The 13,664-nt window shown below is 35.4% G+C and overlaps 2 protein-coding genes across 3 annotated transcripts; both read right to left on the minus strand.

Moving 5' to 3' along the window:
• Window positions 1-647: 647 nt before the first annotated feature.
• Window positions 648-7,657, minus strand: LOC145606023 (uncharacterized). 2 transcript variants are annotated; one of them, XM_081662085.1, is made up of 12 exons: window positions 7,307-7,657; window positions 4,090-4,814; window positions 3,777-4,010; window positions 3,421-3,669; window positions 2,987-3,340; window positions 2,620-2,886; window positions 1,861-2,192; window positions 1,568-1,768; window positions 1,341-1,451; window positions 1,169-1,238; window positions 982-1,080; window positions 648-891 (listed from the first exon to the last, which is right to left on the minus strand). In XM_081662085.1, the coding sequence occupies exons 2-12, from the start codon at window positions 4,810-4,812 to the stop codon at window positions 799-801; spliced, it is 2,733 nt and encodes a 910-aa protein (XP_081518211.1). In that variant the 5' UTR covers window positions 4,813-4,814; window positions 7,307-7,657; the 3' UTR covers window positions 648-798. The 2 variants fall into 2 exon arrangements, 1 of the variants encoding a protein (XP_081518211.1); XR_014105196.1 differs by lacking the exons at window positions 648-891; window positions 982-1,080; window positions 1,169-1,238 and having other exon boundaries at window positions 1,568-1,674.
• A 2,015-nt stretch (window positions 7,658-9,672) lies between these two features.
• LOC145604832 (uncharacterized) lies at window positions 9,673-12,237 on the minus strand. Its single transcript, XM_081660803.1, has 2 exons — window positions 11,893-12,237; window positions 9,673-10,962 (listed from the first exon to the last, which is right to left on the minus strand). Exon 2 carries the CDS (start codon window positions 10,863-10,865, stop codon window positions 10,290-10,292), a length of 576 nt encoding a protein of 191 aa, XP_081516929.1. The 5' UTR covers window positions 10,866-10,962; window positions 11,893-12,237; the 3' UTR covers window positions 9,673-10,289.
• Between the last annotated feature and the right edge of the window lie 1,427 nt (window positions 12,238-13,664).

Here is a 13,664-nt window from a genome sequence, read left to right on the forward strand (position 1 = left end):
TATGATTGTACAAAACAATACATATGATAGAACCAAACAAATTGCTGATAAAAAATCATTTTAAATACCCATAATTCCATATATATATATGATGATATGGGTATTGTTTCTCAACAACTACAGCAGAGCACAATTGAGGTCAGAGGTAGCCGTGTACAGTGTACCACCAGTAAAAATAAAATCAATTGCACCAAGCATTAATATGAAAATCGCAGACTCGGCCAGCTGCACAACAAGTGGCAGCAACAAGTCCTGATAGTTTGGCCGAAGAGGATGTAATGCCTAAATTCTATAGCAAAAGGTCTGGTTTTTAGCTAGTTGATGAGCTTACTTGTTGCAGGCCATGGGGTTATGCTACAGAAAATCGATCCTACCTGATTTTCCAAAAAATTGAAATGCCACCAAGACCTCCCTCCTCCTCCACCACAGGGAGCTAGCCCCCTGAAAAACCATCATAACCCCAAAAGTCTCGAGCACCACCACTAACTCTACATTTAAGGGGAAAGTTCAGCAAAGTTCCTGTACTTGATCCACAAAATTAAAAATCTGTAAAAACCTGTCATCACACGAAATTAAACTCCACCACGACCTATTCTCATAATACCACCAGCAACAAATCAACAGAATATCACCCCGTATGCCACACAAACCATAACTAACATCACATATACGCAGTATTTATAGTATTATAATTTATAAATAACATAGTAGAGCATAGATAAGAAGTTAATTAATGCATATAACCTTGAGATTAAGATATTTACAAAAGTCGTCAAGGATGTCAACTAAGTAGGTTTTTCACAAATACTTGTCTCCAAAAAAGATCGCCCATTGATCTCGAACCTCATTGATTTCCTTGTCAGTGTAGGGCTCATCTCGCCTTTGATACTCCTTTGACAACCATGAATTAGACCACACAAGTTAAAACAAAACTTACTTTACTGCAACTTAAAGCCACAATAATTCTTAAATAATCCATACCTTATCCATATTTTGACAATCACCATATAATGTGACTATCTCATGCATATATTTCATGACATAAAAGCCACTCTCAGTATCACCAGTTTGTTGAGCGCACTATATACGAAACATATTCATAAAATGTCAACATATACGTATCTAGTTATTAGAGATTAACAATGACATATTAACTAACATCATATACCTTAATAGAAAACCATTTCAGTTTAGAGTTGCGCCCCCTTCTACCCTTACCCTTATAGACATTGTACGCCCTGCACATGCATACACACACAAATAGGAGATTAGTTATGCATTTACATCACACAAAAAAACTTTCTTAGTCAAAATTTATGGTGCATAAATTTTCTTCTTACATATCTAAACAGTCTTTTATGGTCAAAGATCTCCCCTTTTTAGCCTTGGAGGAATCGAACTTGAAGACTTTGCCACATGTAAGGTTAATCACGATGAGTATCCAGTGCTCCCTGTATGAGTTACAAGACATATTGACAGTTAAGTTACAATAATTAATGAAAAATTCATACTCTACTACAAACAATTAAACATAATTATTGGTCATAAGTTTGGAGTTTATACATACTCTTCATAATATGGAGCCAATATAAGTTGGTATCCAGCATCACCCCTATCCCTACTGGATAAGAAAACGTCCCTTATGTAGTCTGCAGTGACTTGATGGTGGTGAGTCTGGTGACGGACATTAGATGCAGCAATTGTTTGGGGACAAAGAAACCCAATATGTGACAAATCAAAAGAAGACATGTATCTATCAATTAGAAACCTGTGTATCAAAGTTGTGTCAAATGAATGATAAATGCACAGCTTTCGTTAAATCATTCAGATTCAAAGGATCAAGAGGGTAAAAAAATTTACATCATGAAGACCTGAACAACGGATATGTTCAGCCTAGCCCCTCTGAGTAACAGGTTGATGTCCTCCGCTGTGATAAAAGTTTCAGTGTCCTTTTCTAAGTGGAACACTTTTGCATCCAACAGAACCGTTGTGACATCATACCGCTCCGGTTGACTCATCATGACAAGTTGCACTTGCAACAGCTTACTTTTCTCACCATTGGAAGCAACAATGTCTTCCCCAACTTGTTGTGATGACCCTTTGACATTGGTTGCTGACTCTCCTGATTGAAGATCACTGCTCTCAACCTTTTCATTGCTGCTTCCTTCATTCCTTTCTTCTGGGGTGGCCTCCTAATATCATTTTTTAATCGTCAATAGAGTCATATTAGCTCACAAAAATCTATTTTAATTCAAGTAGGGACTATATAGGTGCAATTTGGACAAAATAATAACGTAGCCAATTTAGGTAATATTACAGAACCCTAATTAGAAAATTGGTTATATTTTGGGATAATAAGGTTCCACTTTCATTTTGAGTGAGTCAAGGCCTATAGCCTTTTTAGAACAAATTAGGACAAATTTAGGTGAAATTAAAGCAAAAATATGCTCTCTTATGTTTGATCTATATTGGGTCAATTAGAATCAAGTTGTCCAATCTGAGTCAATGTACATCTATTTATAACAAGTGGGACCTGATTTGGAGAATGATACAAAAAGACCTCAAACTACGCCAGGTAGGAAAACTAAGAATAAGTTTGAGTCCAATATCAGTCCTCACCTCGTCTTCAAACAACACTAAGGCTGCGGGCCATTGCACGAAATTGTCTCGAGCTTCACCAATCTTAGTGACACCTTCCGCAGGTACCGGGAGATCAACATCGACAAAATCACTGTAAGGATCATTGATACATACCTTCATGTGGCCAGGCATGATCGATCGATTGTATATTGGCCCATCACCATATGGATATGCCGTACCACCTGCTACAACAATTTTGTTCCCAGAGTAGGCATCCCACACAGCAAGACGACATGTTTTCGAAGCCTATACATCAAGAGTTCAATAGCTTAATGCAAGATACTAATTGAGTTTTTTTAAGTATAAATGGAATGTTTTTTTAATTGTCGACTGGGTAAGTATTTACCTTCAACATAGGTGGTGGTAGATTGGAACTGGTGGCTTGGGGCAATTTTTGTGGCATCATGGAGGCCAGTGCCTGCTTGACCTGGATTTCCACTTGATCTTTCAGCTTCTGTTCAAATTCTTCCATCAAGGAAGCTTTGATTTTCTCCTTCATTTCCTCCAATGATTGCTGACTGTGGTTCAATTCAGAGACCCTTGGGTCTGGCTTGCCAAAGGCCTTGCGATAGCCAACATTTAGTCCCCCTAATCCATAGACACGGCCAGAATGATCTTTTTTCCCAAGAGCCATGCACAGGGCATCCAAATTCCGCTGTGGAATAAAAGTCCCTTTGGCCTGTTGTTGCATAAACTCCTCCTATTGGCAATTAGGACACATTAATATACATTAGATATCATCAATTTACAGCAACAAATTTCTCATTCAGCAATACCTACATATTTTTTGGCAACTTTCCGTGTTTCATCGTTTGTGATAACCCAAGTTCCTCCTTCACCAGGCACTTGTCTTGCCAATAGCCATTCCAAGCCTCGTTTAGCTACTCTACAAGATGATGATCCATCAGTGTCAGTAGGGTATCTTCCATCCTTGATCCACTGTTCTTTGCTCCTCCTGTAACTCTTCGACCCTAAGTGATGATGGTGCTTGTTCTGTTTTGCGTTCTTCCTTGCCTTCTCACTAATAGCCTATTAGATTAGAAAATAAAATAAGCATTATTGATATTTTGATTACATATTATTCGTCAACATTAACTAACATCTTTCTTTATTATATCCTTTGATATTACAATTACCTTTGCCTCATCAGTGGTACGATCTCCTTCAAACTTTTCCCAGTCCACTTTTGTGATGATTCCCTTGTAAATTTCCCAGGGCATTAAGTGTGCACTCTTTTCCGGAGGCTTCTTTGTCTTAGTGATCCAACGACTCACTAACTGTGTCTTAAAACCTCTGAATCGGTTGGCCACTCCAGAATGAAACAACTTTTCCTTTTCCTTTGTTGGACCATCTTCAATGTGGAACAAAGCCTGTGTAATCAGAAAACTAACCGATGTTAATAACCGACATCGACTACATTACATAAATTAGGTTATATCCAATTCTAACCTTTGTCTTATCCCATAATGTTTGCTTGTCGGCTTCAGGTACTAATCGATACTTCTTGACATTAATGTTAATTTTTTTAGCACAGCTACCAAGATGTCTCGCATACACGTGCTCCCAATCACCCGTTGGCTGACCAAGATCATCATACTCAAGAAACATAGGCTCTTTGACTTGAACCTCTTTCGTCGGACCCCTACCTCGTCTGTTCACTCGTTCATTTAAATGATCCCCTACCCCATCCATCATCTCATCCACGTAATCTTCCTCGTCATCATTGTCTTCATCCCCTACATCATTCTCACAGCACGAACAACTACTTTGCCTTTTGCCTCGTTCATTTAAATGATCCCCTACCCCAACCATCATCTCATCCATGTAATCTTCCTCGTCATCATAGTCTTCATCCCCTACATCACTTTCACAGCTCTTGCGTTCACTCTCCTCCTGCTGAGTATCATGTACATTAGAAGTTTCCCCAGAAACTAGTTTTTCGCCATGCCAAAGCCACACATGGTACGCTTGCCTAAACCCACGACGAATCAAATGTTCTTCTATGATTTTTATATCACTGAATTTCTTTACAGTAAAGCAGTCACGACAAGGGCAATAAATTTCATCCTCTCCACTACTCTTTTGGTGCTCTTTAGCACGTCTACAAAACTCCTTAACCCCGTCCAAAAATTCACGCGTGTAGCGTTTACCATACATCCAAGAACGATCCATTTCTGACAGCAAAACAGAGATACACAAATAAGCTCAGCATTCAAGCATATGTAGAGCCAGGTGACTCATTTTACCAAATCTACAAATTTCAATTCTGGGATGCAAGCTTCCAAAAGCTTCTTATTTCTCTTACCTAAACCATCTTTGTAAATCTAACTGCACTAGTAATTGTATCCATACTTTACGTCATCATTTAACTTTCTCAGAATAAGATATAGGTAATTGCTTGTCAACATATAGAATCGACAGCATGTAATATTCCTTCATATAAAGGCATACCTTCACCTCCTAGAAGGGATAAGTTCAATAATGATACCAAAACAGGAACTATTAAGTCTTAAAAAGGTACTTTAGGTTATGATAATGATGATGCATTTGATAAAGCTTATGTACTTGTACAAATATAAGCTTATGTACGAGGGCTATTTTGTGAAAAAAAATTCCATGCTTTTGAATTAAAAGTGAAGTGTCATACCCATGTCCGAGCGTGAGGTGAAATGAAGAGTCCGAGTAACATAAGTTAATAATTTTTAGTAGTCATTATACAACATTTCAATAACAGTATATGCTAGGACTAAAACAATATATAGCCCAAAATCCACACAAAATTTTATTCAAAATACAACTTACTAGTTAATGCTCTAAAGAATGAACATAGAAGAAGAAAAACAAAACCTACCCACAAAATAGGGGTGTGATTTGCAGGATCAAAAAGGTTGTGGGAAGTGGTGGGTAGTAGTGCAGAATGGTGATTTCAGGTAGAACACCTAGCTGGAGTAGAAGCAAAATAAAGAGGAGAGAATGGTGATGATAGGAAGCACCATTAGGAACTAGTTTCCAGTCACCGGTATCGGGTGACTTCAGTGCAATCACAGGGGCCCAGAGGTGAAGAATTTTAAGGTTTTGTTATTGAGGGAGCTTATACGAAATTTTTCCGTTGATGTAGCCTTCCAAGTAGAGTATTTTTTCAAAGCACCAGAATTTCTTGCTGAGGGGAGCCTATCAGCCAATGCAAATCACACCAGGTTAAGACTAAAGGGGAGTTTGGTTCATAAATATCATCACAATTCACAAACACTAAATACAAAACAGAAATGGCCACAGAAGTTCCTGTTGAAATCAGCACCAAATGAACTGTTGGCTCCCTGCAGCAGCTAAATACTACTGTCAATCAGATATTCAGATCAGGTAAGCTGCAGCATAAAAACTGCTCGAGATTCCAACTCCAAATTACTGGTTATTTCTCAAAAGAAGAAGAAACAAGGAGGAGGAAGCAAGTTCTTCTAATCAAACATGTGATCAATGGTTGATGCTTCGAATAGCAAAAGGTTAAACTCCACTGTTGGGTTAACTATAAAAACCAGAGGACTGACTAATCACTGATGGACAGTCCATAAGTTCCTACTACCTACATGAGGCTCTGAAAATAATTTATGAACTTGGAAGAATCAAAGGCCATGATAGAGACAAGAGTCAAGACTAAGCAGTCTGTATCGTTTATTTATCTATCACAAAAAACAGCAAGTATATGAAAAATGTAATACTTTATGTCCTTTTATCTTTGCCGCACGGTTCCTTGTCATTCACGTCAGCCGACCCCAAATCAGTTTGTGACTAAAGCTTTGTTGTTGTTGTATGTTTTACTTCCTCCATTACGTTCCAAATGCATCACTTTCTAAATAAGGAAGTTTCAAATTAGATGCATAAGTTTCTTTTTAGTTAACAAATTCTCCCTCTCTCTCATATCACATGGGTCCTCTATTTTCTTTCTCTCTATTTCTCTCATCTCCAAAGACTTCCTAAAAGTCCGTATTTTTAAAAATAATGTATCAATAACGGAACGAAGGAAGTAAATCCTGATCAAAAGCACCACTAGGCACTAACTGAAATCCTCTTCAAAGCCTAACTCAGTATTTCACCAGATCCATTAAGCACATTTCAATACAAAGCAACACATAAACAAAGAGATTATTAATTAGTTAAATACATGACCCTTCATTTTCAGAAGTACCCATGTCGGACCCTGACACTCATACATAAGTATGGTCACCTTCAACATCTCATAATTGATAAAAAGCATTGAAATTTTTCCATAAATTAGCCGATTCTAACAATTGTACACATACCCATTGAAATGGTTTCTCAAGTCCGAGTTCATAGAATGCTTGAAAATTTACCAACTTGTACCCTTTTAAGTTTCAACTACTACTGTACTACTACAATGTTCAGAAATGTACATAATTGCAAAATGTCCCCACTACATTATTACTTATAGAAAAGCAACAACCCAACAACAAACAATTCATTAAGAATTTCAATTTAACATGACCCTAGGTCATCAAAGTAGTAGGGAATCCTAAATCTTTCAGTATCAAATTAAGCATATAATAATCAATCAAATATGAAATTCAAACCCAAATTTCACAATCAATGCATTAATCAATCAATTAACAAATCATATAATTATAAGAAATTAAAATAAGGAAGCAATTACCCAGAAAAATTTGTCAGCTACCAAGAAATCACGAGGAGATTTGGCGCCTTAAATTGCAGTATTTTGAGGTGCATCAAACCTGAACCCCAATACTTTGGCTCTGCCACCACCATTAATGGGTCCCACTTCGGCTGTGCTAATTGCTGCAGTAAATCATGGTGTTGGGCTTACTTGGGGTTGTTGGAGATGCCCAGAAAAGTACTAATCAACGAATTCAACTGATAAGAAGTGGGATGAGAGTTTGATCTGAAGCTTTGTTGATTGTAATTGACATGTAATTGAAGAAGCTATTGTTAGGGAAGAACTGAGGAGAGAGAAAGAGTGAAGTCTCCCGCCCTAAACTTTGGGCTATTCGATCTTGTGTATTGTGTACGGTCTTGATCTTGACTAGACTTTTAACTCTTACCGTTTTCAAATCCAATTTTTGAATACTCGCTCCGTGTTTAATAAGCGTTATTATTTGGCTGGCACATTATTATATCCTTGTATGCAATTCAAATAAAATAAGAGCTAAAGGCTTGTTCATATTTAATGAATTAAGCTGAACTGATTAGAGCTGAACTGAACTGATTGGAGCTGAACTGAACTGAACAGAGCTGAAATGAATATTTTATGAGAGAGGGAAATTAAGAGCTGAACTGAACTGATTGGAACTGAACTGAACTGAAATTAAGTAAATATGAACAGGCCCTAAGTGAGATAGTTGGAGTATTAAAAATTTATATTTGTAAAAGAAATATAGCGAGGTTAATAGTTTATTTAAAAGTAATGAATGTGAAAGAAAAAAAATAATAAAAAAATATAGTAGTGACTTTAGGTGGGGACTTTGAGATGAGAGAAATATAATATTTAAGAGTAGTTTTTTGTAAAAAAAAAGAAGTATAAGGATCTGTTCTCATACGATTATTTTCAGTTCAGTTCAGCTCCTAATTTCCTTCTCTTATAAAATATTCAGTTCAGTTTAGTTCAGTTCAGCTGAGTTCAGTCAATGAGAACATGTCCTTTTTTTTTTTTTTTTTTTTTGAGGGAAATGAGAACATGTCCTAAGTGTGTAACACTTATTTAAACACGGAAGGAGTATAAGATATGAGGATCTCCTCCTCTAAGGCGTGTTCGACAATAACTTTTGAATAGGTTTAAAGTATTCCCTTCATCCCATTACTAATTGTCTCTTTTCCTAATTAGGGTATCCCAAAATTAATTAGGTAGCGCTTTGATCAAGTCAAAAAGCTAAAAGCTACCTAAATGTTAGTCCCGAACACACCCTAAGTGTCTATTTCTATATTTATTTCGCGTACAATAACCTACATACCCCCATTTTTATAGCTTTTAACATACTCCGTACTAAACTTTCCTATATACCCTTTAAAAATTGTGCCCATATGTACTTCACAGTTCACACATGTTTTTTCATTACTATCTCGACTCGAAAACCAAGTTTTTTTTTTTTTTTGACGGTAGAAAACCAAGATTTTATTAAACGAGACTTCCATCCAATTTGGCAATAGACATTTAAGATACTCCGTATATATAATACTTTACCCATAGGAATTGAATTCGGGTCAAATCTTATGTGACTATCGGATTTTAGGTTTATCATGGAACTAATAATTTTTCTAAACAAAGTAGTAATACACTAATACTAATGTAATGTCAAGTTAACTTGTCCAATATCCTGCCAAAATATTAAAGCCTTAAAGATGTGCCATGTGTGTTAATTTTTGTGTATAGGAGTTGAGGATTAGTTTTACCTTATTATCAAAATGATACAAAATTACAAAGTAGACAAAAATTAGAAATTTGTAGTCAGTGTGAACGTGTTCTTTGTTCCTGTTTGCTTAATTAAAACTAGAGGATGTGCTTATGAATTCCATTATCAGAAATAAATGCTGTATTAATAATCATGTGACTCAAAATCTCTGTATTCCCGGGCTAATATGAACTATGGACCAACATACTACATGAGCTTTACATTATTGCATTTGTCCAAAAATAAAGTTAATGCAATCAAGAATAGTACTTTTCCATTATTAAATAGTCTTCTAAACTTATCGATGTTGTTCAAAGTATACACGATACACCTATACGTTGTATAAATTATAAGATTTTGACACCGATGTATAAAATTGTTAAACTAACTCTGAAACTCGTCTTTGTGAGTAAACTACTGTCTCATATTGATAGTGCCAAAATCATATTTTCTTACGTTTTCGTACCTTATTGTATAAGGGGATAACGCAAACAAAACAAACAGAGCAACTGTTATGATGGTAGTCACAGAGAGCACCAACTCATTGTACTACATAACAAATATAAATAGGGTCCCAAGTTATAAAAACACCAAGGGAAATTAATGCAAATTGATATAATGAATTGATATTTACATATACCTGCAAGCACAAGATTATGATGACCACAACACCCATGTTAGCTCAAAGGCTCCAGCTATTAAAGAGTCCCATGACAATAACCTCTAGATAAAGAACAGCCATGAGGCAAGATGTTCATGCAACAACAAATCGTCGAGTATAAGACCGGATAACAGAACCCCTAGACCATAAACAACCAACCTGCCTAAGAAGTCTTAACTTCAAACCCCCAAAATATCATCACAAACACTAAATTTACAACAGAAATGGCCACAGAAGTTCCAGTTGAAATCGGCACCAAAGGAACTGTTGGCTCCCTCATAATGCAGGAGATAAAATACTACTGTCAATCAGATCAGGTAAGCTGCAATCAATCAATCAATCAATCAAAGCCTTAATCCCAAAAGTGGGGTCGGCTAAATATTGCTCGAGATTCCAACTCCAAATTAGTGGTTATTTCTCAAAAGAAGAAGAAACAAGGTGGAGGAAGCAAGTTCTTCTTATCAAACATGTGTTCAATGGTTGATGTTTCGAATAGCAAAAGGTTAAACTCAGCTGTTGGGTTTAACTATAAAAACCTGAGGACTAACTGATGGAGAGTTCATAAGATTCTACTACATGAAGCTCTGAGAGAGTTTCGAAAAGTTAAGCTTCTTCAGTCTATTGCTTATGGAACCCCCTGGGTTCCCACAGTGTATGTCCACTATATCAACAATAGTAGATCCTTTCTTTGTGGGTTTATCTCGTAAAGGAGTTTTATCCAGATGGATGTTTTCTGAGCCAAGCATAGGGATATGATAGCTACGTTTGTGGCTCCGTGTTTTGCCTGATGGATCTAGGCTTCTTTTACTGGTTCCCTGACTAACAGTGCTTTTATTTCCCACAGATTCAAATGGTGTCTTTTGTTTTGGTCGTCTAGGAGTAGTTGTTGTGCTAAGATTTTGAACTTTTGTTATCCTGAAAGCTTCAGGGCTTTTATGCTTAATACTGATGGGAGTGCTGCTGCTGCTACTGCTTGCTTCACTCATCAACTTACGTGGCTTCAGAGGACCGTTACCACGAACAACAGGAACTGAGGTACGCGGGGATGAAGATTCAATTTCCCTTGTCATCAAAGAACCAATTGTTCCAATGGTTCCTACCTTGACAGAACCTCCGCCACCTCTGATTGCTTCCAGTGTCGGAGCCATGATTACAACCTGCAGAAGTAAAAGAAGTGCTACCAATTCTCGCCTTTTAATCTAGTTTGGAGTGATATCAAACTAGACAATCAACATCTACAACAGCCTGTAAATGCATATTAAATGTCAAATGTGCTTGTACTTTGTACATATGTAGCATAAGTCCAGTATCTTATTAATAATGTAAATGTTAAACCTCCCAAAGTTTCAAATACATATCAATATTGTATCAATGCAGATGGTAGCCAGTATGAATTCATGTGAAAGAAAAACAAATTCACAATTACTCACTGTAACAATGCTCCTGACTCCTAAGTCATCAACGTGTCGCGACTCGCAAGACTCCACTTTCTTTGGAGCAACATGGATGAAGTAATTCCAAGAATAAATGCATCTCAACATTATCAAGATACACTAAAGCCTAATTATCAAGCCGAATTGCAAATTTCATGAAAAACATAATCAATTCAACATTGAATAGTGAGAATTAACACCTATATACATCATACCAGTATAACAAGCTAATATAGCTTATACTCCCAAATTACAGCAGCATACTACTGAATTCAAGGCAAATTTGACAATTTCTTGACAGGTAAAAAAGAAAGAGAAATAACCCAACTTCAAATAACCTCTATTACAACCAATCAGCTCCTAACATTAAGGTAAAACATGTGATTAACAAAAATGATAGTAATGATTAGTAACAAGAAAACAAGGAAAAACAGAAAGATATGGTTTTTTTTCCCTTTTCAAGTCAAAATTAATCAAAAGTAATGATAACAATCAAACTTTTAGACAATGATGCCAAAATCAAACAAACACACATCAACATACTTCATTAAAATCCCAGTAATTAACCATTCATTACAAATAAATCAGTCAAATTTTGCACTAGAAAAAACTTACAACCCATAAAACAGCATTCCAGAAACAAGAAATTCATCAGAAAATGAGATCTAAATTACCCAATATAAAGCTAAACATACAGAAAAATCATATTATAGAAAGATAAAATAAAGTATAAGGGACTTACCAATGATTTTGTTGCCCAGAAACTTCATTTTTTTTCTCAGAAGATCTAGAACTTGTCCTTTTATGGAAGAAGGGTACCCACGACTTACAATAATAAAATAAAAAAAAACACCCAAAATCACAGACTTTTTTTATAAAAAAATTTGCTGCCTTTTGGGTTTAATTTAATTAATTATTATAATGGTACTTAAACTTTAGCAAAGGGTGATTAATTGATTATGTTATAAAGGATAATGCAAGAAAGAATAGATTAAAATTGAAAATTAAATTAAGTAAGAGTTTAATTTAAAGTGGTCGGAATGGTCAAAGTTAAGGGCAACAAAAGGCAGAATTTATGGGGGTTATGAAGGTGGGGAAGAAGATCTGACATTATTAGAACAAGAAAAAAGGTGTGTCAATGTCATTCTACAAATTGTGATTTCCACTTAATGTTGTGGGATACACATGCATTGTTGGCCCTACCTTCATCCGCGCCAAAGTGTTGAATTGGTGATGGTTCATCCTCTAAAGATACTTGTATATTTGTTTTTCGTCATTTCGTGTTTGTTCGTTTGTTCTGATTTAGTTGTCACGTTATATGTTGTAAATTAATAGGATGAACATTGACTTTGAATAAAAATTACTACTGATGAGCATGTAGCTTCTCCATTTACATTGATTAATAGTTGTATACTTGTATATGAGGGCTAAATACAAGTTTTTAGCATGAGAAACATTCTAACTATCTCAAGAGGATATAATAGGCTTTTCCCTTAAGAAATTAGGGATATAATTGTCAATTCACATTAACCACTCCAAACAACGTTATTAGTTACGTGAACCCACCTTTCTCTATCCTCAACAATGGAGGTTGAGAAATCTATAATCCTTAAATTCTGCAACAATTCACTTCAATTAGAGGCGACTCCATGATGGAAGGCGAAGAAAACTATGTGGACAATGAAACAGAATATGAAAGCTTGCGAGAAGCTTCAATGGAGGAAGGAATCACACAAAAATGAAAATATAAATACTTTTAGGGTTAACCATGCCCCTTAATTTTATATTTTATCTTAGGGTTTTTGTTGAAAAATTGGCTTTTATGTCATGAAATTTGGTTTTCTAATGTTTGTCCGGGGATCCGAAAATCATAGGTGCCCGTAGTCTAAAAAGTCAATCGAAAACTCGGGAAAATACAAGTTAATCATCTTGATAAACATCAGCGTTCGCAAAATAAAAAAAAAATTAAAAAAAAAAGTAGAAATCTTGATAATTATTACATCATAACTAGTTAATGCCCGAGCCATGCTCGGATTTTCATTTGATATATGGCTGAATTTTTTATATTTTTTTTTTGTTACTATATATGGCTGAATTATCTTTATGCATAATACTGAAAATTGATTTTGTTTGATGATTTTTTTGTAAAGATATATGATGCATGATTTAATAAGTATCAAACTAACATACCTTTTGTCTTTTATTCAGTCAAAAATTCAAAATTCAAAATTGAATATGGGATCTTAAATAAATAATAAGATAAGAATAACTTCAAGTTTTTTTAAAATAAAATAAAATTAACAATAATAATAATAATAATAATAATAATAATAATAACAAAGCTTTTGGGCGGGAAAATATTTTATGAGAAGTTAACATGTGCAATCTTGGGATATTTTTGGTGATTACTTTAGTCTATAGTATAGATTGTTTAACAAATGACAAGCTTGTAAATGAATTGAATGTCTAAATTTTCATTGTTCATGGATGAAACTGGAGTCTGCCCTCACTTAT

Source organism: Chenopodium album, chromosome 22, assembly GCF_948465745.1.
Source record: "Chenopodium album chromosome 22, dcCheAlbu1.1, whole genome shotgun sequence".
NCBI classification, from domain to species: domain Eukaryota; kingdom Viridiplantae; phylum Streptophyta; class Magnoliopsida; order Caryophyllales; family Amaranthaceae; genus Chenopodium; species Chenopodium album.